The 24217-nt window shown below is 40.6% G+C and overlaps 1 protein-coding gene and 1 long non-coding RNA gene across 7 annotated transcripts; one reads left to right on the forward strand and one right to left on the reverse strand.

Annotated features, from left to right (window-relative positions):
- The first annotated feature begins 65 nt into the window (after positions 1 to 65).
- Positions 66 to 23831, forward strand: ncam3 (neural cell adhesion molecule 3). 3 transcript variants are annotated; one of them, XM_037073917.1, is made up of 17 exons: positions 66 to 547; positions 1215 to 1286; positions 1432 to 1626; positions 1819 to 1956; positions 2159 to 2302; positions 2523 to 2640; positions 3379 to 3533; positions 3714 to 3847; positions 4050 to 4182; positions 4300 to 4467; positions 4650 to 4769; positions 5095 to 5097; positions 5245 to 5372; positions 5474 to 5642; positions 5981 to 6176; positions 6284 to 6400; positions 7035 to 8322. In XM_037073917.1, the coding sequence occupies exons 1-17, from the start codon at positions 484 to 486 to the stop codon at positions 7075 to 7077; spliced, it is 2097 nt and encodes a 698-aa protein (XP_036929812.1). In that variant the 5' UTR covers positions 66 to 483; the 3' UTR covers positions 7078 to 8322. The 3 variants fall into 3 exon arrangements, with proteins under 3 accessions (XP_036929812.1, XP_036929811.1, XP_036929814.1); XM_037073916.1 differs by lacking the exons at positions 4650 to 4769; positions 5095 to 5097; positions 5245 to 5372; ... (2 more) ...; positions 6284 to 6400; positions 7035 to 8322 and adding exons at positions 19769 to 19888; positions 20154 to 20156; positions 21410 to 21537; ... (2 more) ...; positions 22263 to 22379; positions 22955 to 23831 and having other exon boundaries at positions 215 to 547; XM_037073919.1 differs by lacking the exons at positions 66 to 547; positions 1215 to 1286; positions 1432 to 1626; ... (12 more) ...; positions 6284 to 6400; positions 7035 to 8322 and adding exons at positions 14788 to 15089; positions 15774 to 15845; positions 15997 to 16194; ... (10 more) ...; positions 22263 to 22379; positions 22955 to 23831.
- LOC119005867 lies at positions 4012 to 8792 on the reverse strand. 4 transcript variants are annotated; one of them, XR_005070606.1, is made up of 6 exons: positions 8679 to 8792; positions 8329 to 8505; positions 5954 to 6147; positions 5009 to 5124; positions 4336 to 4513; positions 4012 to 4149 (listed from the first exon to the last, which is right to left on the reverse strand). It is a non-coding gene; the product is annotated as an uncharacterized LOC119005867 (long non-coding RNA). The 4 variants fall into 4 exon arrangements; XR_005070603.1 differs by having other exon boundaries at positions 5009 to 5350; XR_005070604.1 differs by lacking the exon at positions 8329 to 8505 and having other exon boundaries at positions 5009 to 5350.
- Positions 23832 to 24217: the final 386 nt, after the last annotated feature.

Below are 24217 nucleotides of genomic sequence, written 5' to 3' on the forward strand. Positions count from 1 at the left end.
ACAAAAGACAGGTAGGGACAAATGAGAGACAACAAACAGAGACATAGGACAGGATTGCCAGAGGGACGGACGTCACCACCTCCCATTTTTTCTCTTCACGAGTGACCGACGGTAACTCTGCTGGGGTCAAAAGAGGGAGTTGAGAGCAAAGCTTTCTCTCTTTCTCTCGCTCCCTTCTCCACTCCCCTTTCTGGTTTCCTCTCCATCCCCTCTCCCTATATAACCTCTGACACAGACCCTCTCTCCATCATCGTTATCTTAGGGGGAAAGGACACAACAGCTGTTTACAACAGAGTTACACCTGTTTGAGGTTTCTTTGAGTTCAGGCAGATTTAAGTTGAGTTTGTAAACTTTATCAAACAGGCATCGAAGCTTTCTGTCCAGCTGTGTTGACTGGAAAACCAAAACATTCAGACTTCAGACAGACAAACTGCGGAGCTTTGACTCAAAGTCATAAGATCATCAATCAGCAGCCAGGTGAACATGAACCAATCAGCTCTGATCCTCAGGACTGCCTTGCTGCTGCTGCTGCTGATGTACGGCACAGGTAAGATCTGCTGACATTATTAAGATTTTAGCAAGAAATACAGTGTGTTAATTAAATCTTTGGATATATTCTGAATGGCTGAAATAAGGAGGAATTTGAGTAGAAGTACCTTTTAAGTGTAAGTAGTCAATAACTCCGGCAATTTTTCCACAAATCTGAAGTTTCCATATCTGAATAAACAGGGAAAAAAGGTAATGTTGGATTTGTTGTTGAAATTTTCAACTCTAAAAGTTCAAATAGGAATACATCTTTGTGAGCTATAAAATGTACTATGCAGTATGATACACCAACAAAATAGTTGTATAGGATCACTTCACTTCACTTCATATGATTTAAATAGATTGGAACTGCTTAAATATTACAAAGTGATGATCACTATGTCTCCAAAATGGCAATGTGTGTTGTGAGACAGATACATCAGGCCTTCCCCACTAAAAATCTGTTGAAAACACATACTGAAGAACTAATAGAACTACTATCATTTCAGGCTGTTTACGTATGTGGTTCAAAACGTTAGTACGGACCGGTGTCGGAGACCATTAACAAACATTGTGACAAAGACCCATCTAGTTGACCAATGTGTTAGAAGTAGTCTGTGGTAGAACTCCCTTTGTATAAAGCAGAAAATGGTGCAAAAGAAAAACAAAACTCTTCTCTCCTTCACCAGATGCAGAGATGACAATCGTAACCAGTAAGCAAGATGTTCAGGTGGGAGAACAGATCTTACTGTTGTGTAAAGGTGAGTCATTTCAATTTGACATGATGGGTTATGAAACTTTATAATACAAATTAAATGTTTCAGTTTAAAGCTCAAGGCCTCCACAGCTTTTTTCACTCTGTCTCTCCCTCCTTTCCCTCTCTTGTCCTGTCCTGTCCTGTCCCAGCTGGGGCAGAGGGAGATATTACGTGGTCCAAGGATGGCGATGAGATAGATGAAGAAAAGGTGAAACCGGTCGATGAAACCTCTTCCAAACTGATCATTAAGACGGCCACAATGCAGGATGCGGGCAGGTATACCTGTCATTGTGAGTTCAACAGCGGACACACTGATAAAACAGACAAGCAGCTGTATGTTTACGGTACGTAACAACCAACTGCATCACTTATTTGTTTGATCAGTTGTTGCTGAACCTGTCCAGTTCAACAGATCTTTTATTTACGTAGGAAATAAAGGGTGTTTTTTTAAATAAACCAAACTCTGTTTAATTTGATGAAATCATCCATGTTGTTGCAGGAAGTATAGTCAACTTAAGCTTCTCCTCTTTTGTCAGAGGGTCCATCATTTGGCCAAACCACCACATACCACGAGTTCCTGAAGGACACAGATGGTGTGGTGCCATGCCTGGTGACTGGCCAGCCGGGTGTGGATGTTCAGTGGTTCAGAAACAAGCAGGAAATCCTTACTAATGGTAGGACCAGGCCCCTGGACCACAGTTGGATCTTTAGTAACCACTGGGTCTACTGAATGTGTTGGGTGTATACAAACATCCACATGTTGCAGCATGTTGAAAAAGCTCTGCAGTTTGCTTTGTCCAGCTGATGAATGGATTTTCATTCAGAAATATAACTGTCTCTTATTCTTTGTCTCTGCCTTTACCTCTTTCACTTCAGAGGGAGGCCATATGTATCAGCTGCCTGACAACACACTTGTTATTAAAAACGTGAGGAGAGAGGATGCTGGGACATACCAGTGTCGGGCCCAGATCAGCGGAAGGCCCATCTCTCAAAATCTCTCCATCTCTGTTGTTGTCAATGGTCAGTATCTCTTTCACATCAAGATAAAATAGTGGACAGGGGGTTTGACAATATTTGAAAGATCATTTTGTGGCTCAAAGTTGCCTCCTGGTTCTTGTGACATCAAACTGAAAGTTATGTTGAGGTACTATGCTAGACAAAGAAATTTTAGATTTTAATTTGATGAATTTGAAGAGTACATGAATATACATTTGCCTAAGAGACACCTTCCCTCCTGCAGCTCCTCCGACTGCGCGTCTGAGAGAAGAACAGAAAAAAGTGTTGGCCGGACCAGAATCTAACGTTACCTTGCTGTGCTTGGTGGACGGTCATCCACAACCCAACATCAACTGGACCGTGTAAGTCCTGGCTTGTAAAGAATTGATGATGTTCCCCAAAGATTTTGTTCAAAAAGGTGAATTTTGCATCAGTATGTAGAATTTTCCAACACATCTTCAGGCCTAAATGACTGAAGAGGTCGATACGTATCACTGTTCCAAAAACAACATGACTGTTGCAGAGTTAAAGTGTCCATACACATACATGACCTTCGTCGTACAGTTGCAGTTTGGTAAAATTTAGGACAGCATCGTGGTTTGATACCTGTTACTTCTATAACTTACATAATAAATCTACTTATATTACCTTCTGTATGTGATGTCACTCCATCAGTAAGTTACTATTATAGTACTTTTCAGCTGTACTAATTAAAACAGCCACTAGAGGTCGCCACAGAACAACAAAAGCAAATATAGGTCATAATAAGCTGCTTTCATGTGCTCATTTTGTCTGATGAGGACAGGCTTGACTTCTATACACTTTTGGATTACAGATCACTGCTTTACTTCATTACGTTGATGTAGAAGTTTAGAAGCTCAGGACAATCTATCATCAGCAACACAACTGTGTCATTTCATGGTGATATATAGTCGATAACATCATGTCTTCATTCCAGTTTCATGCCTCTTTCCTTCTCTTCTCCTCTAAGTTGTGTCTGCAAACATCTGGATAACTTCATGTTCTATTTTCAGTCTACCTGAATAACATCTCCACAACATCACTCAATGTGTATCTTGCTCTGCATTTCCTTCCTCCAGGCCCAACTCGATTGATCCTTCACGTCATCACTTTAACTCAGACCGCAGCCAGCTAACAATTAGGTCTGTGACCAGGGCCGACTACGGAGAGTACGTCTGCACCGCAACCAACAAGATAGCTGAGAGCAGCGCTACCATCATGCTTCATGTTTTCGGTTGGTTCTGCTCTCTCTATGTTTTTCTGTTAACACCATCATGAAAAATGAAACCCTGCTTTTCAACCATGTTGACATGTTAATTTATCCAGTTGTGCTATAAAGACTCTGGGACTTGTGTTGCTCAGCGTTTCTATACATTTTAGTGACATGGTTGCTGTTGTGATCATTTTATTTCAGAGGCCCCGGAGGTGTTTGTGTCTGCAGAGCAACAGAGTGTGTCAGTGGGTGAGAGTGTGTCTGTGTCCTGTAACGTCTCTGGTCATCCTCAGCCTGAGCTGCACTGGCTCAACAAGCACAATGGACACACAGTGGTAAGAGTGTATAGACACATACACACACATTTTTGATCATCCCCAGAACAATATGGCCTCTTTGACTTGACAGACAGCCCGTTAGCTCCATGTTACCGTCTAACTTTTATCACAGTTGTGCTATTCCAGCTACATGAAGTTTGAGCTATTACAGGTCTGTATATATATGACTGGATATTTCCTTTGTGCCTCCCTCTGTCAGGCCTCCTCTGGTCATGTCCGTGTTGTTGATGGTGCGTTGGTGATTGAGGAGGTGTTGCCCTCTGATGGTGGACTGTATTCCTGCATGGCTATCAGCACCTCTGGAAATGCATCAAGAGATGTTGCAATACACAGTAAGAAAATAAAGTAGACTGCATATTAACTTACACTCATCCCTCTTCAGTACATTTGAATTATTTTCAAACATTTGTTTTCCCCTCCTTCATCTGCTTCTCCCCTCTAACCCACAGCCGAGCCCGGTCCACCTCACTACCTGTCAGTCTCACCTGAACCGTCCTCAGTCCTCTTCTCCCTCAAAACTCTGCCCATCAGTGGAGGGACACCGATCACACATTTTGCTCTACAGTGGAGGCAAAGTGCAGCAGAACAGTGGAAGGAAGCCATGGTCCCAGCCTCAGGTAAAACCTTTGTTTTTCAGAGAGGCTTTGCAGTTGTCAATCATGACTGAAAAAAAAACAGACATTGAATGATTTGTATTTCAAACTGCTTACATCAAACAATTGATTCTGTCACAAATGCCTAAATAACATTTAAAAATGCACATGAGCTGATGTTGTTCCTTTCTGTGTTTGCTTTGTAGATCCTTTAGCTATCACCCCGCTCAGGCAGTACACATCGTACTCAGTGCGTTTGGCCGCCGTGAATGCAGTGGGAGTGGGCCCGTTCTCAGACCCAACCAGCGTCCGCACACTGGGAATACGTAAGTGCTGCACAATATCGAACCTATGCTTCATGCCCTTTGCGATGCACTAACTGAATATGTGGCTTCTATGTGTACTTTCTGTATGTTTGTGTAAATTGTGCACATTGATTAATGTACAATGCACAGCATGTGTACATCCAAGTATTCATGCGAGTGCGTAATATGTCGAGCAAGCAATCTGCCTTCTGCCCCATCGACCAATCCTAATTTGTTTTTCGTCTTCATGCAAACCTCACCACGCTTCTGTAACATCAACATCTGCCGCCTGATGATCATTCACGACGCTGATGACGCCGTGTGATCTGCTGTCATCCGTCCTCAGAGGGTAAAGTACACACAGTGATCTACTAAACTATGAAACCATAAACAGACATGTTCAGTCAATCTGCATGTAGCCTACATATGTACAAATATGAGTTATTATTGTTTGTGGTCATCAGTTCTTATCATTCTCTCTGTCCTCTGTCTGCAGGTGAACCAGACAGTCCAGTTTTGACGGCTGATGAGATGAAAGTAGAACGCAACTCTTTCTCTGTCCCTGTTAAACAGAGTGATGATGGTGGAAGTCCTCTGCAGCACTATAACATACGTTACAGACAGGTAGGAGCCAGTTTGAGTCGGCCTGTGCATGTGAATGACTCCTCTTTGGTCTTTTCTGTTGTCTAGCTGTCATCCTTCACTCCTCTCTTATGCTCTCTCAGGATAAAGAAGGTGCTGAGTGGAAAGAGATGCAGCTATTGCCCAGTACCGACTCTATCTCCCTTGAAGAATTGTCTTTTGGGTCAGGCTATCAACTGGAGGTCGTAGCGGTCAATAAGAATGGGTCTTCCCTCCCCTCCATGTTCAACTTCACCATTGGAGAACAGCCTGGTATGCGCCCCCCCCCCAAATTCCCTACACCACACACTTGAGCTTATTAGCCAGGAAATGTGGCATAAACTGTTAAATGTGCATTACATCAGAACTGGCCTTTTGTCAAATTCATTCAAAGGGCTGCATATCACCAGTTTTACTAACTTCAGTAGCTATCCCTGCAACATAATATGCACAGAGACATCATCACATATAAATTATTAGCTATTTCTTCACAGTTTGTTAAAGATTCTACTTTGTTTTTGTGTGCTGACACAAACAGATGAAGTTCAACACAAAACTGTTCACTACAAATGCTTCAGGTTCACCTTGACTCTCCCATCTCTCCCTCAAAGTGAACAGCCGCAGTATGACTAAAGGCAGTGTGATCGGCGTCGTCATGGTCATCTTCCTGGTGGTGTTCCTGGTAGTAGACGCCACCTGCTGCTACAGAAATCACTGCGGCCTGCTCATGTCCATCGCTGTGAAACTCTTTGGGTACAAAGTCCCAGGCCTCAAAATGCTTGAAGATGGAGATGGAACCACAAACGGGTAAGTAGCAGTTGGAAAATCATTTCACAAATTTGAAAAAATAAAACCTTTTCGGATGATCATCAAGTCGTCATCATCATATTTCAAACCTTCATATGTGTTTGCAGAGAAGTGAAGTTGAAGGGTATATCCACTCCAAGAAGCAGTACAGCAGGGATTAAGACTACCGAGGGTGGGCAGCTCACTGAGGTCACGTGCGACAAGGCCTCCCTAACCAAACACGAGTACGTTCGTTTGTTTCCTGACACTCTGATATCCAAGAAAGATCCATCCATACACAACTGACTATAGATCCTACAGACAACTTGCTTGCTACGCTGCAAATGATAATTTCCTTATCCAAAAGTTGTATCTTATCTTACAGTTAAAATTTCAAGTTGCAAGCACTTTACGTAAAATCCAAGCCCTTTTCAAACCTTGAAATCACCACATTAATATCCAAGCATATTTAATGATTTCCAGCACCTGTACGAACCCTGTCTGTTCTACCATAAATATTTCTATGTCAATGTGACCAAATTTGTGTCATCCTCCACATGCAGCACTGCTACATGAATAACTAACTATACTTTTGTATACTGATTTTGTTGTGCAATGAAAGAGAGAAAGACATTGAAGACTTTCATGTTGAAGTCGTAGACAAATATAACTGTTGACATCTCCAAGATATAGAGACAGTCAACAACTATGTTTGAATAAAATATAAAGCTCACTGTTCACTCAGACCCAAAATCCAATGGATACCACATAGTAAAGAATTAAGTGACTCCACTTTGAACTTAGTTATTACTCAATACAGTTCTGTTTTTTTTTTTTTTTTTACCAATATCTCATTGATGAATTGTTTCTTTCCCACAGGAAAATACAGCCAGATAGAGACCTGGACCACGCCAATGTGTGAGACCACAAAACTGGACAAACAAGAAACAAGAAGAACCAACGAATAAATAAAGTATAAAGAACAGGAGAAGATATCGAACAATCACCCAGTCTTAACACAGCCAGCTGACTTCACGCTGGATATAACTGCCACTGGAAAAGTCCAACTTTACTGACAGACTGCAGGAAAACACTGATGTCGCTGAGGTTTGCTCAATCAGTTCAGACGTGTGTGCTGTTGGGGTGAGAGGACAGCCGGCCTGTGTTCAGCCCCTCCTGACAACACCGTCCTCTCCTCAGGTTGACAGTCTCCCTGCTTCCAGATGACATGAAGATTGTCGAGACAGAAGCAGGAGATTATGTTGTTTTTAGGAGTAGTTTTAGGAGTAACAATCTCCCTTGACAGGGTAATCTTGATGTCTGTGTTTTACAGGGTAAACGTTTTGATGTTGTCTTCAAATGCCCATATTTACACAATGAATGTTTACTGTATTTTGAATGTTGTGCACAGACACAAGATCTTATTTTATATTTACGCTTTTTGAATCTTATCATAGATATCCTGTCTACTACAGACATATTTTTGGCATTTAAACATGTTTTTGCTTGTGTTTTCCTTATATGTTTTTATTGTTAAGAGTGTTTTGTTACACTGTGTTGTTGATTAAGGCTAAACATCTTCTTTTTTGGGTTTAAACAACATTGTATCCTGATAAAGACATGTATCTGATTACAGTACAGTTCAGCAAAACTAAAGCTGACTAAGCTTAATGTAATTATAATGCACTGATATTTATTGTTTTTCAACTACACGAGAGATTTTACATCTTGAGAGGCTTTGAACTTCAAGCCATATTGGCCATGTTGGGCCAATTTTAATTTTAAGCTCTTTTAGTCAAATCATTTTAACATGGATGGCCACTAACACTGGCTACCAAGGGGACCTGTAATTAAAGCAGCTCTTACCATGCGAAACCTCCTTTAAAGTGCCTATAATATTATATATATATTTAAAGTCATATTATTGCTTACAGTAATCAAATATGTTTAAATGGCGATGGTTTAAGTCAAATACTCGTCTGTTCTAAAGAAAATAGAAAGTTTTGTATATCATGCTTGCAGATTACCAGACTTCATTACTATGCAGTGTGTTGTTGGTGTTGTTGTAATATTGTTTTGAACACTGTACATGGTTGTACATACTAACGTTGTCACATTATTGTGCCTGATAAAAACATAAACTGTAAATCGGCTTTATGTGATTTGTGCTCACCAAATGAATGTTTGTTTTCCTCTCATAGTAGCATCTCGTCACCACGTACAGTAAAATCATCAACACAGAATGGAAAATGTTTTGGTCTTCAATGGCTGCGCAAATAATGACAATTACAATGGCCTTTTTTGAGATCCATGGGATGATCATGCTCCTTTTAAAAAGACTAAATTTAGCCTGCAGGTGACCAAAAAAACAACAGAAACTTGATTTGCAAGTAGTAAACACAGTTTCAATTCCCAAAAGTTGAGATATTGTTTAAAACATGAGTGAAACAGAACGCGATAATTTGCCAAACGACATATGCTCAATTGAAAATAGCAAACAAGCAAAACAAAAGAATGGGTTACCTCATCCACTAATTGGGTTTTGTAAAATATATCATGCTTCTTCTAAATCTGATGCCAGTAACATGCTTCAAACAAAAGACACGGCGTGCCAACGTTTCTGTGCATCCTGCTCCCTGATCACTGCAACTGAAGTGACCAGGAGGCGGCGATGCAGTGCACGAAATTCCATTCAGCGTTTGTACATGTACTCACCCAGACCCCAAAGTCTATCCTGTAGCGCCACCCTCAGGACAAACTTTAAACTTGTTGCTCCACTCTTGGTAACTAGGTCAATGAAGATTGACCATTACATTAAGTTTGATTTTATTCATGTTCAGAGACAAATACCCGTCTAGAGGATTGACCTGAAGACCAAACAAACACGAGATTTGAAAACAGAGGTCCAACTTTGTGTTGTGATCAATAAGTCATGAGCCAATAATTCTAAGGCCCAGTGTTTTGCGATAATAAAATCACAGTCTTCATCAGGGCATATATAAGTAGTAGCTCACACATTTAGAGTCAGTACTTCCATTTCAAAGCTTTCTTTTTAATCCGTGCATTGGTTCATCTTCAAAGAGCAGCATGAGAGAGTTGTTAAACCCACCACAAACATGCCACCACAGCCCCTGTTCCACAGACACCTGCTTCACTTTCTGTTGTTTTTGCCAGAGTACCAGCAACACATGACAAAATGTGAGCTTACTTTCATTAAGACAACAATGGAGACGTAAAAGCAGACAGAAATGGTGCCCAGCTGCCGGCTGGAATGAATCGGCGGTCAGCCTTTATCTTCTCGGGAGATTTTGTGTCCACTGGCGGACCGAACAGCAAAGAGAAAGTGAGGATTATAGACAAACAATCTAAAGGCTGATGGTGTCATTTTTTTATTGCCTTTACAATACATCATATTATACTCAATTAAATGCAAGAAACTGTCAGTAAGTTGAATTTACCATGGAGATCATTTGTGTGTGTGTGTGTGTGTGTGTGTGTGTGTGTGTGTGTGTGTGTGCGTGCGTGCGTGTGTGTGTGTGTGTGTGTAAATCATGAAACAAACAAACAGTAACATGTTAGTGTTGTTCTTTGATTTCCAGCTCATGAGGATAGTTTTCTTGGTGGTGGTTAGGACTATGAAGAGTCATTTACTGTTCGCTGTGTGACAGAGAACGTTTCCAGCTCTTCGTCTCCGAGTCCACTGCATACTTGAGAGGGCCCAGTGTCCAGTGTGTCCAGCAGACAGAGGCTACATTCCTGAGTCTCCTGCATGATTGCAGCTCAGGTCCAAGTCTCTCAGACTGGAGGGGTTGGTGCTCAGAGCTGAGACCACGGAAGCACAGCCCTCCTCTCTGATCAGACAGCATGACATCCTGCAAACACACAAAACAACCCACGTCACATCGTCTGAATCTGTTTTATCATTTATCCTGCAAACAGGTTTTTTTTTTTATTAATGCAAACATTAACTTCCTGTTGCTGCCTCTCAAGGAAAGCCCCACCAGTAAACTATTGTTGAGTATTATTGTGAAGCAGCCATCACTTCCTGCAGCCTTTGCTAGTGATTGTTTGCTCCACTGTGTGTGAAAATGTTCGAAGAAAAAGCATTCAGAGGGAGCTGATTAGATAAAGAGCTTGCATGTGACAGATTTCCTCCAGTTTGCAGAAACATCAAACACGGCAAAGAGGTAAATCACACTTTTGCTGTTCTATTCTGGCCAAAAGGTAAACCACTCACACTGCTGTCTGACGGTCGCTGATCACATATGCATCACTGATATTTTGGCCACAATGTAAACACATTTCAAACGCTCTCATTCAGTTATAACAATCATCCAGTTTGAAAAAAAGAGGAATAACTGCAGCTTACCATTTTACAGCTGGGTTGCATTCCTATCACTGTGGAAAGAAAACTAATCAGTAAACTTCCAGTGCAAAAATTTAAAAAATAAGATTTAAAATAAAGAGTTTGTTCAATTAAAAAAATCCTTTCATTGTCATTCCCTCAAGAGTAATCAACAATAATAATTACTGGTTATTGCCATGATGCCATTAAACAGTGACTATCACACAGTGATAATCTCATGCAGCTTCAATGCTCCTCCCTGCAAACATGAGCAGCAAGAACTCGTCGTACCGCCCCTGGAAAATGGGACACCAGGGGCCCCTCTTGAAGCCAGGCAAAGACAGGGGCCTAGGCTTGAATTTACGCTAATGAGGATCAATAATGATAGATCTTATCTGATCTGATCTTATCTTATTGCAGACTGGTTCTAGGGACATACAGTAGAATGGCACCTTTAGTGGGTGAGGATGGGGGCCTGGTGTGGTGGGTGGAGTGGTACTAACCACATATAGTTGGGTTCACCTCTTTGTAAGGCTGGCTGTGGAGCTAAACTGCTTTAGGGGGCTGGAGTCCAGCGTTGTTCAGAGTGGTACCGTTGGTTTGTCAAATAAGGCTTAAATCCTCAAGTTTGGCATTTTGGTCCCTTGGTGCCAGAAGAGAGTAGAGCTGTGGAGATGTGAGGTGGATCTGACTGAGAACCCGAGGACAGGATTCACACCCAACTTTACTGGCAACCCGACTGCACCTGGCAACACCTGGAAAATTGCTGCTCACAAAGCTAACTTCCACAAAGTAATCGGAGTATCTTATTTTCACAGGTTACCAACCCAGCAGGACCTGGTATCATTAGTATAAGGTATCACATCAACACTAGTGCTACCTAACTAGCTTGGTTATAAAGGTGCATCTGTAATTCCTGTAGGCTGTGATATTAATCACAGTGCTAATTTTGGCTAAACTAACTTAAACCAGCCTTAAAACAAAGTTGACTTGTGAGAATAAATCAACAGGACAAAATGAATAAATGTTAACATTGTTTAGCTGAACAGGACATATTCAGAAAATCTTGGTTGGCCTTTTCATGGCTTTATTGAGTCGCACACGCTTCTACCTGAGCTACTGGGGCACCCGGGTCCAGGTATTTCTAATGCTGACTCGATGTCACACTGCCATTACTCACTGGGACACCAGAATTAAATAGAGCCAAAAGCCTGTTTCCTGTAGAAGAATATATATAATTAAGCTTTTTACTCCTTTTTTTTCATAAATTACTAAGAGTGAAGCAGTAATTGGACCGAATAGTATTCAAATCAAGATAATGGTAAAATGTAAAAGATGTCCAGATGTGTTTACATTTTCATAAAACTGCTTCAATTAAATTAATTTAAAAATAATTTATTTGTCCCCTGGGGTAATTTAAGGCACGTGGACTAGTTGCACACAGACACAAAACAAGTCAGCATGTTAAAACAAGTCAGTACTTGGAAAAGAAATCAAATAAAGATAGAAATAGACTAAATAACCTAAATAAGACATCTATAGTATTTACATGCGGTGCAAAGTAGCACTGAGCTAGGCCCGGTTCTGCATGAAGAAGCAGCAGCAAGTTGTGAAGTTGTGTGCAAATGTGAAAATGTGAAAATGCAATAGAGAGGGAGGTGAAATGGGAAATGCAATGACCATTAACAGGATACTTGTGGTCCGTTTTAGTGTTTTCCTGCGTGGAGGGGCGGGGAGCCAGGGGTGGATGGAAGTTTAGGACGTGGGCAGCCTTGGGAACAAAGGTTGCTGTCCTCCTCTGTGTCCTGCAGCCCGGACAGCGGAGCCGGCGTCCTGAGGGGTGCCACTACAACGCTGGGAACAGAGCGTGGGAGGGATCAGGAAAGGATCCTGTCCTCAGTGTTTGCTGCTGGCACACGGTGGAAAGTGCTCTGGCCGGCAGTTTTAGAGCAGACTTTGACTGTGCTCTGCAGGCATGTCCTGTTTTGCAGACTTACGGAGTGGAACCAGCAGGTGATGGAGAAAGTGATGACGAATGTCCGAAGAATGTTCTTATTGACCCCAAAAGGGATGAGCTTCCTCAGGGGATACTGCTGCTGCTGGCATCTCCTTATGCAATTTTTTCCTCCACCTTGTTTTTATACTTCACCTTGGCATTTTTTATGGCTCGCTGTACCTCTCTGTTTACCTCCTTTTTTCAGATTGGTGCCAGTGGAGAAATCTCTTTTCTTTTTGTTGAGAATTTCTTTGAGTTCTTTGGTTATCCAGTGTGTAACGTTTGCAGGTGACATATGAAATCCCTTCTCAGCTGAGCAGGGGTTGAATTCCCCCAGGATAAATTTGGCTGAGTCAGGGGATATGAGTTCTAGTGTTTTACAGTTTTCTTTATATGGTCTATGGCAGTGGAAGCGTTAACTCTGGGGTGAATGTGAACCAGGATGAAAAACAGCTTTGGGATCTCTCTGAGAAGGTAGAAAGGGTGGAGGGAAATGGCCAGAAGCCAGAATGTCTGTGCTGCACAGCTCCTCTGTGACGATGAGTGTTTACATAGAGAGACACTCCACCGCCATGTTGTATGCCAGTGAGTGGTGGCCAACATGGCGTGCGATCTACTGTGAGAAAGCCTTGACTATATTTGTCCACACCAGTGACATTACTAAATTTTGACTGGATTTAAGTGTTTTTTTCTTTGTTTGACTTTGACATGAACACAATGAATAGGTATACAAAGCCCTTGATATAAAAGTGATGGATGTATTCGACATAGACGACACTCAAAACTTCTAAATGTTTTCCAGTGTTGAGAAAATGTTTTCCTTGAAGCAGAATGGGTGCTACTGTGAAAGTTTGTTATCTGCAGCGCAAGTGATTTGTGGACGTGTTTATTTTGGCATACTGCATGTCCATATCTGTACGAACAATTTCATCCATTTTAGAGAGAGGAAAAAAACAATGGCCTGATCTCAGATTTCCTTCGGGGCCTGTCTGCCTTGCTTTAGCCTGTGGGGAGTGAAAGGGAACAGACGAAGGATAGGTAGGGACAAATAAGAAACAACAAACACAGAGTCAGTCACCTCCCATTTGTGTCCGTGAAAGACCAACAGTAACTCTGTTCACAACCTGGTCTGAGGGGCGATAGTGAGTCACTGTAGCCTCTACTCTGCCACAGGAGCGTGCCACATTCTATAAGTAGTTATTCAGTAAACAGAAAGATGCATAAGCTCTGAAAAAAAACAGTTATCATAAGTAAGTCTAAAGTGGGTGAAGATCTCACCTAATTGTTATTTGTAAAACATGTGGGCTGTGAAAACCATGTAGCATGAACCACGAGCACATTTTTTTCTGCAGTCCATGTTTCTGCTATGAGACAATATAAAAATATTCATTCTGTACACACCTCTGCCCTATTTTATTCCTTAAGGAAGACAGATGGCACTGTGATGTATGTATTATGAGTACTGACATTATCAGAGTAATGAGTAAATCATGTCTGTAATATTAGAATTAAACATCTTACTTATGTGTACATAGGGCTTTACACACCACAGTGTTAACACTGTATTCACCCCCCCCCCCCCAAAAAAATAAACAAATAAATAAAAATAACAATACATACCTACTTGACAAATTATTTGTTGTAATATTTCCTTGTAATCTTGGTACTCTTGTCTTCAATTTGTCTTCATTTTTTTATGCACCAGACAACAAAGCAAAGGCCAAATGGCCACTATTGCATTGACATTGTTTTTTTTTTTGTTTTTTTTTTACTTTAGTGAACTTTGCAATAAGTTGCAAAACAAAAAAGTACTTTTTGTGTTGACAAGATCTGGTATAAAACATTTAAACCTGCTGGAAGACTGTTGTCCCAGCTTTGCTCAAATGTGGGTTGTTCTCAGAGTTACAGTATATACATCCAAAAGTCATATTTTGTATGTGTGTAACAAAGGAATGCAACAATGCAACTGAGGAATGTTGAATATATGGGTAAATAAATATGTAGGTGTTCGTAATTATTTCAGTCTTTACAATTTTAACAACTTGCAACAATGAATTTACATAGAAACAATCTAAATATATAAAACAAATAGTAAGAAGGGTTTGAACTAAACCTTTCAGAGAGGGTGAAATACCGCAGCTGTACGTTTGAAGCAGGTGACCGGGAATTAAAAATAGCTCCTTTTATAGCTACTATGTGAGAGCAATGCTTTCTCTCTCTCCCTCCTCCACACCCCTTTCTCATTTCCTCTCATCTCTGCCGTGGCCCTTTATAACCTCTGACACAGACTCTCTCCCTTTAAAGTTATGTTCGGTGGATGTACACAGGTCTCAGTTACACATATTTGAGGTTTCTTTGAGTTCAGGCAGATTTAAGTTGAGTTTGGAAACTTCATCAGACAGGCATCGAAGCTTTCTGTCCAGCTGCGCTGACTGGAAAACCAAAACATTCAGACTCGACAGACAAACTGCGGAGCTTTGACTCGAAGTCATAAGATCATCAATCAGCAGCCAGGTGAACATGAACCAATCAGCTCTGATCCTCAGGACTGCCTTGCTGCTGCTGCTGCTGCTGCTGCTGATGTATGGCACAGGTAAGATCTGCTGACATTGTTAAGATTTTAGCAAGAAATACAGTTTGATATATTCTGCATGGCTGAATTAATGAGACTGTGAGTAGCTAATTTTGAAGTGCTGGCCATCAAAAACTAATATATAAAGTGAAAAAAAAATATCTGTCACTTTTTGTTAAAAAAAAATCTTCAAGTGGGATTTGAACATCTGAAAAACTAAAACACACATGGCTATACAACTTCTTATATGATTTAATGACATCATGTAGAAAGATGAACCAACACTTTAAAAGCAAAATGTGGGATACATGAGTTGAGTTACAGTACGTCACTCCATTTTTTAATTCTTAAAATGACAGTAATGGTCACTGTGACTCTCAAATGGATACGTCTGTTGTGAGGCAGATGCTGCAGTAAATCTGTTTTGTCTATTTGAATCTGTTGGGAACACGTACAGTATGAAGAACTACCAGTTCTACTGTCATTTTCAAGCTTGAAAAGTGTGCACATTGCTCAAAACAGTGGTTCAGACTAGTGTTGTAGACCATGAAATCCTTGTGGCAAAAATGCTTTTGGTTGACCAACATGTGCAATATTAGGTTAGAATTAATATGAATGCGTGTAGGTGTGGTTCTCAAATGCCTTTTATTGAAAGATGAAATAGGTGCAAAAGAAAAAGAAGAATCTTCTCCTCTCCTCCTCCAGATACAAGAACTCACATCATAAACATTAACCCAGATGTTCTGGTGGGAGAGCAAATCATAGTGTTGTGTAATGGTGAGTCATATGCATTTGATGCATTTGCATTTGGTTATGAAACTTGACAATGTAAATGAAATATTTCAGTTTAAAGCTCAAGGCCTCCACAGCTTTTTTCACTCTGTCTCTCCCTTCTTTCCCTCTCTCGTCCTGTCCTGTTCTGTCCCAGCTGGAGCAGAGGGAAAAATAACGTGGCTCAAGGATGGCAAAGAAATCAATGATGTAGAAAAGGTGTTGAAGGAAGATGAAGCAGCTTCCAAAATGATCATTAAGAAGGCCACGATGCAGGATGCGGGCAGGTATACCTGTCGTTATGAATTCAACAGCAGACACAGTGATGAAACAGAGATGCAGCTGTATGTTTACGGTACGTAACAACCAGCTGCATCACATACTTTGATCAGTTGATCAGTCAGTTGCTGAACCTGTCCAGTCCAACAGATCTTTTATTTAGGTAGAAAATATAAGGTGCTTTTTAATAAACCAAACCCTGTTTAATTTGATGAAATCATCCATGTTGTTGCAGGCAGTATAGTCAACTTAAGCTTCTCCTCTTTTGTCAGAGGGTCCATCATTTGGCCAAACCCCCACATACCACGAGTTTCTGGAGGGCACAGATGGTGTGGTGCCATGCCTGGTGACCGGCCAGCCGGCTGTGGATGTTCAGTGGTTCAGAAACAAGCAGGAAATCCCTACTAATGGTTCACTTTTTGGTCTTTATATCCAGGGTTGTGTCCATCAGGTCATCTTTAGAGTAATATAGTTTGTATTTAAGTGACTACCTTCTTTTTACCCATCAGGTCATCCTGCAGAAATGTGCTTTAGATGTGTGTCTGTTATAACTAATATACTTGGGTGGGTTTATACAAACATCCACATGGCAGAGCAAAAAGAGCTTTGCAGTGTGCTTTGTAAAGGTCTGTATTAAAATGGCTAAATAATGACTTTATTTGGAAACGTAGCGTTGACTCTTTTTATGTTTGTCTCTCTCTGTCTCTCACTGTCTGCCTCTTTCTCTCACTCTAGCGGGAGGCCAAATGCATCAGCTGCCTGATAACACACTCCTTATTGAAAAGGTGAAAAGAGAGGATGCTGGGACATACGAATGTCGAGCCAAGATCAGAGGAAGGCCCATCTATAAATTGCTCTCTGTATCTGTAGTTGTTAATGGTCAGTATCTTTTCACATCAAGATTAAATGAAATTGCCAGGGGTTTGAAAAACCTGATATGGTTAGGCACATTAATTGACCAATATTTTTTAAAAATTATTTTGACAAGTTTGAAGTGTAAAAGAAGTATATATTTGCCAAAACACATTCCTTCCTGCTTCATGTTTTCAGTTGGTTCGGTTCTCTATTTGTTTTTCGGTTAACACCATCATGAAAAATGAAACCCTGCTTTTCAACCATGTTGACATGTTAATTTATCCAGTTGTGCTATAAAGACTCTGGGACTTGTGTTGCTCAGCGTTTCTATACATTTTAGTGACATGGTTGCTGTTGTGATCATTTTATTTCAGAGGCCCCAGAGGTGTTTGTGTCTGCAGAGCAACAGAGTGTGTCAGTGGGTGAGAGTGTGTCTGTGTCCTGTAACGTCTCTGGTCATCCTCAGCCTGAGCTGCACTGGCTCAACAAGCACAATGGACACACAGTGGTAAGAGTGTATAGACACATACACACACATAGGCAGTTTTGATCATCCCCAGAACAATATGAGCTCTATAGATAATCTAGATAATCTAATATGATTAAGCACACACACACACACACACACACACACACACACACACACACACACACACACACACATACATGTACAGCAATCAGCCACAGCATCAAAACCATCATCATGCGGAATGTACAACACTGGCCAACCTGCCACAATGCAAAGCTGTTCAGCATTATGAGACTTATGTTTGGTCTAAATGTAATTGGATGTTTCCTTTGTTTGTCAGGCCTCCTCTGGTCATGTCCATGTTGTTGATGGTGCGTTGGTGATTGAGGAGGTGTTGCCCTCTGATGGTGGACTGTATTCCTGCATGGCTGTCAGCACCTCTGGAAATGCATCAAAAGATGTTGCAATACACAGTAAGGGTGTTTAAGTAGATTTCATGTTTGCATACAATCATGCATATATTTGTCATTTTTCTAATGTTTTTTTCCCTCCTTCATCTGCCTCTCCCTTCTGACCCACAGCCCAACCTGGTCAGCCACACGACGTGTCAGTCTCACCTGAACCGTCCTCAGTCCTCTTCTCCCTCAAAACTCTGCCCATCAGTGGAGGGACACCGATCACACATTTTGTTCTACAGTGGAGGCAAAGTGCAGCAGAACAGTGGAAGAAAGCCATGGTTCCAGCCTCAGGTAAAACCTTTGCTTGGCATGGTCCTGTCATTTCAGTTTCACTTAATGTGTTTTCTGGGCTTTTGTGCTGCATTTTTCTCAGTTTCCCATGTGTTTTTGTGCCCCTCCCTAATCTGCTTTCCCTCCATAAATACACCTTTGTTAGCTCAGCCATGTCATACATGTCGATATTAATGACTCCTGTTTACCTCTTTGAAGTCACTAAATTTAACATTGAATTGGTGTGTACATTTTGTCACAATAGTCGTAGTTTTATCTAGACCCCTGCCAAATCGGACCAGTGATGACATGTTAAGCCATATGCGTCCTTCAGCTGCTGGCTGGTGAGGTAGTGTCCAGCAAAAGATGTTGGCTTTGTAGATTCAGAAAACTCTTGTGCAAATCGTAGCCCCTCCCGGATAAATCACCTTGTTGACAGTGTGGATCTTTGAGAATGACACTTTATTACACTCTTTGCTCTTTATTTCGCCCTCGAAAAAGGAACAAAAAATTTAAATAAATAAATAAATCAAGCATTGGAGATTATCTACATGTCCTTCTTTAATGATAAAATTCTACTCATTAGAGATAAAATTTATCACCCTCTGACCTCAGATGCTACCATATTAGCCTCTAACACTGAGCCCTTAGAAATAACCATAAAATCATCTAAACCATGAAAGTGTCTGTTAGGCCCAATTCCATCTAAACTTCCTAAAGATGTTCCACCTTTATTCAGCACTTCTCTACTTAACGTCATCAATTTGTCCCTATTAACACAATATATGTATACCAGTCCTTTAAAGTAGCTGTAAGTAAACCTCTTCTGAAAAAGCCAACATTTGAGCCAGAGGTTTAAGCTAACCTTAAGCTCATATCTGACCCTCCCTTTTTCTCTCAGACCCTTGAGCAAACCGTTGGCAATCAGCTATGACTTTCCAGGTTTTAGAGTGAATCATAGCACCGGAAACCTCATTGGTTAAAGTTGCAAATGATCTCTTAATTGCATCTGATAAGGTCTTATCTTTGTGCTAGTCTTGTTAGTATTTAGTGCTGCACCATTTACCATCACATCCTACGACAAAGACAAACGACAAACATTTAGAGGAACTGCAGGTAGTTGGTTCAAGTCCAATTTATCAAACTGATCTTAGGTTGTATAAGTTAACAATGAATCCTGATGCATACCAGAGTTAGTCATGGAGTTCCATAAGTTTGTGGGCTTTGACCAATGCTATTCACTTTATATATGCTTCCTTTAGGGAATATGTTTAGAAAACTCTCAACACAATTTTAATGCTTATGCAGATAATACACAATTATAACTATCCCTTAACCAGGATGTCACTGATCAGTTAGCTAAACTTCAGGCATGTTTTAAGGACATCTGGATGACTTGCAATGTTCTGCACCTGAACTCAGACAAAACAGAAGTCATTGTGCTGGGCCCTAAACATCTTAGACACAAAATATCTAATAAAGTTTCTCTGGACAGCATTACATATTATTATTGCTGAGGCTTCTGTACCCCCCTTTTGTTGAGAGTTGGCACTAAACAAATATTGATTGATTGATTTTTTTCTGTGTTTGCTTTGCAGATCCTTTAGCCATCACTGCCCTCAGGCCGTGCACATTGTACACAGTGCGTTTGGCTGCCGTTAATGCAGTGGGAGTGGGCCCGTTCTCAAACACAACCAATGTCCACACATTGGGAATACGTAAGTGCTACACACATCAAACCCAAATTTCATGATGTGTGTAAAGCAGCTTATGCAAGTACCGTTTTTGAATGTTTGCATAAATGTTGCACATTTATTGATGTAAAACTTACAGTATGTGTACAAGGAAGTGCTCAGGCTACTGGGCAATAAATCTAGCAATCTGCTTTGCCTCATCTGCCATTTTTTTTTTTCACCTTCATGCCAACCTCACCACAACGTTTCTATGACATCATCTATGTAATCTACTGTCGTCCATCCTCAGAGGGTAAAGTACACACAGTGACCTAACTATGAAACAATAAACAGACATCTTCAGTCAATCGGCATCTAGCCTACAAAGAGTCATGGTCAAAACTTTACATACACGCGTAAAGAGCTTTTATATCATGGCAACCTTGAGTTCCAATAACTTCAACAAATCTCATTTGTCTGTGATGGAATGAGTGGAACAAAAACAATTTGTTAGAGAAAAAGTTTGGTTCAATAAATAATCTTCTGAAAATGTGACCAATTATGCTGGGTCAAAGAGAAACATGCAGCAACTTGAACGATCAGTTTTGGTTATTTTTGAATGTTTCGTCAAATTTGCTTTGTAGCATGACCTCTTTACTTCTTCTGTGTGATTCTGATTGATAGCAACTGATGACATCTTTTAATAGGGCTTGTTTGATACACCAATGTGACTCAGCCACAAGCATTACAATGGGAAAGTCTAAAGAGCTCAGCACTGATCTGAAAAAGCACATTATTGATTTGAACAAATCAGGAAAGTCACTTGGAGCCATTTCAAAACTGCTGAAGCTCCAGAGAACAACTGTGCAAACAACTGTTTGTGCATATAAAGTGCATGGCACAGTTGTGTCACTGCCACAATCAGGAAGGAAACACAAACTCACAAACACAAAATCACCTGCTGCTAACGGAAAATTGGTAAGGTTGCTCAAAAGTCAACCAAAAACCACGAAAAGCAAGTGTGCAATGAATTAGAAGCTGCTGGAAGACAGGTGATAGCGTCTACAATCAAGCATGTTTTGCATCAAGATTGGGCCTCGGGTGCTGCTTGGAGTTCCAACAGGACAATGATCCCAAAGACGCATCAAAACTGGTTAAGGTATTGCCTTCCTAAAGCACTGGCTTGAATCCCATCAAGAACATTTGGATTGTGCTGAACAAACAAGTCTGTGCCAGTAAGCCACCAAATTTAGTTTAACTTTACAGGTTCTGTCAAGTGGAGTGCTTAAACGTGCAGCCATAGGACTATCAGATGCGCGTAACATCCTGTCACATCCATTTTCAGAACCAAACTGTTTTTTATGACAGAATAGTTTCTGTTTCACTCACTGGATGCCAGAAAAAAATAGTGTTGTAGAAATAATTGTAACTCATGACTGCCATGATATACATATTATTTACAACTGTATGTAAACTGCTGGCCGTGACTGTATACAGTATAAAATCATTAGTTATTCTTGTTCATGTTCATCAGTTCTTATCATTCACTCTGTCTTCTGTCTGCAGGTGCACCAGGCAGTCAAGGTTTGTTGGTTGATGAGAAAAAGGCAAAGCATAACTCCTTATCTATCCCCGTTAATCACAGTGATGATGGCGGAAGTCCTCGGCAGCACTTCACCATACGATGCAGACAGGTAGGAGACAGTGTGAGTCGGTCTGTGCATGTGAATGACTCCTCTTTGGTCTTTTCTGTTGTCTGTCATCCTTCACTCCTCTCTTACACTCTCTCAGAATAACGAAGGTGCTGAGTGGACAGAGATGCAGCTATCGCCCAGTACCGACTCTATCTCCCTTAAAGAACTGTGTTCTGGGTCAGGCAATCAGCCAGAGGTCAAAGCGGTCAGTGATCATGTTTCCTCTCCACCTACCACGTTCAACTTCACCGATGAAGAACAGCCTGGTTTGTGCCCCCTTCCTCCCAACACCATACACTTGAGCTTGTTAGCCTGACAATGTTGTTTCAATTGTGAGTTGGGAATGCTGTCACAAATGTAATATTGTATTTCAAAATTTTAGAAAGCAAATCTTGACCCTCCCATCTCTCCCTCAAAGTGAGCAGTCGCAGTATGACTGAAGGCACCGTGATTGGCATCGTCATGGTCATCTTCCTGGTGGTGTTCCTGGTAGTAGACGCCGCCTGCTGCTACAGAAATCAGTGTGGCCTGCTCATGTTCATAGCTGTGAAATTCTTTGGATACAAAGTCCAGGGTCTGAAATTGCTTGATAAAGGGGAGAGGACCATTAATGCGTATGTAGGAATTAGTAATAATGTTTTCTCAAAATGGAAAATGTTTTTGTCTTCAACTTGTAACCATATTTCAAACCTTTGTTTGGGGTGTGTGTGTGTGCGTGTGTACAGACAAGTGAGGCTGATCCGTATATCCGCTCTGCGAAGCAGTACAGCGGGGGTTCAGACTAAGGAGGGGGGGCAGCTCACCGAGGTCACCTGCGACAAGGCCTCCCTAACCAAACACGAGTATGTTCATTCACTCCCACTTAGAGCAAGCTATCTCACCTGTGTGTAAATACCTGCTGTAAGCTGCTTCCTGTCAGGCTGATATCCAAGACAGTTGTCTATGGATTGGTGTGGCAAGTGAGGCTGGGTATTATTATTAATTTATCCAAAAAGTGAACTATTCAGTCAAATAGCTATGTATTTTAAGAGTAATGCAGTTACAATTTCAAGGACGTTATCCAAAAACAGAGAAATCGCCACAGTTCAATTTTAAGATGTTTTAAGGATTACCAGCACCCTTACAAACCCTGTCTATGCTTCCATAAATATTTTTCCAAAGTCAATGCGACCAAATTTGTGTCAGTGGTCTTCATCTACATGCAGTGCTGTTGGCTAAATGAATAACTAACTACTTTTTATACTGATTTCATTATGCAGTGAAACACAGTAAGACACTGAAGACTTCCATGTTGAAGTCCAGAACAACGTTGTAGACAAATACGATCATGGACAGTCAACAACTATGCTGGACTTAAATAAAATATAATTATATTATAAAAATATAATAATTAACTTGAATTGTTTCTTTCCCACAGGAAAATACAGCCAGATAGAGACCTGGACCACGCCAGTGTGTGAGACCAAATTACTGGACAAACAAGAAACAAAAAGAACCAACAAGTGAATAAAGTATAAAGAACAGGAGAAGATATCGAACAATCACCCAGTCTTAACACAGCCAGCTGACTTCACGCTGGATATAACTGCCACTGGAAAAGTCCAACTTTACTGACAGACTGCAGGAAAACACTGATGTCGCTGAGGTTTGCTCAATCTGTTCAGACGTGTGTGCTGTTGGGGTGAGAGGACAGCCGGCCTGTGTTCAGCCCCTCCTGACAACACCGTCCTCTCCTCAGGTTGACAGTCTCCCTGCTTCCAGATGACATGAAGATTGTCAAGAGAGAGAAGCAGGAGATTATCTTTATGTCTAGTCTTTTTGTTGTTCTAAGTAAAAATCCCCTTTAACAGGGTAATCTAACCCTGTGTCCTCATATAGACCAGTATGTATTATTATAACAATGTAAATATTATGCACTGATATTTATTGTTTATAAATCACATGAGAGGCTTTGAACTTCAAGCCAGGTTAGACTTTATAGCCAGCTTTAAACTTGAGCACTTTTTGTCAAAGATTCTTTGTGTGGCTGCATAGGGAACCTGTAATTAAAGCAGCTTTTATTATAAGAACCGCCTTTACAGTACCTAAAAAACTGGAAGCGTGTGAAACATACACACAACAAAACTGACTAATACTGATGTGAAAGCTAAAGTTTTTTCAACCATTTAAAGTCAAATTTTCTTTGACAGAAAAGTCAATATTACAAGTCAATATTGTGTTGGACAGTGTACAGGGTTGTGCATTATAATGTTGTCCCATCATTGTGCTTGATAAAACTGTGGACTGTAAAACAGCATAATGTGTTCTGTGCTAACCAAATTAATGTTTGTTTTCTCATTTTTTAGTCGCATCTCATCATGCTGCAGTACACAAAATTCTATTTGGCAGTTTTACATGTATTCAAACACATGCTGGGCAAGTTACATTGAAAATGCAACTACAAGAGGATTACTGTCAGCATAATGTAATAAATTACTTATTACACTACTTCTTAGTTACTTTCAAAAAATTGCCCAAATAATCTACATATAACAATTAAATAGCCTAGATCTTTTTAAATAAACAAATGGCCTTGGACACAGTGATAAGCAGGCAGACAAAGGAATATAGTCTTAATTATGAGACGGGAATACATTTTATATGATAATAATAATAATAATAATAATAATAATAATAATAA

This window comes from Acanthopagrus latus, chromosome 17, assembly GCF_904848185.1.
Source record: "Acanthopagrus latus isolate v.2019 chromosome 17, fAcaLat1.1, whole genome shotgun sequence".
NCBI lineage: Eukaryota > Metazoa > Chordata > Actinopteri > Spariformes > Sparidae > Acanthopagrus > Acanthopagrus latus.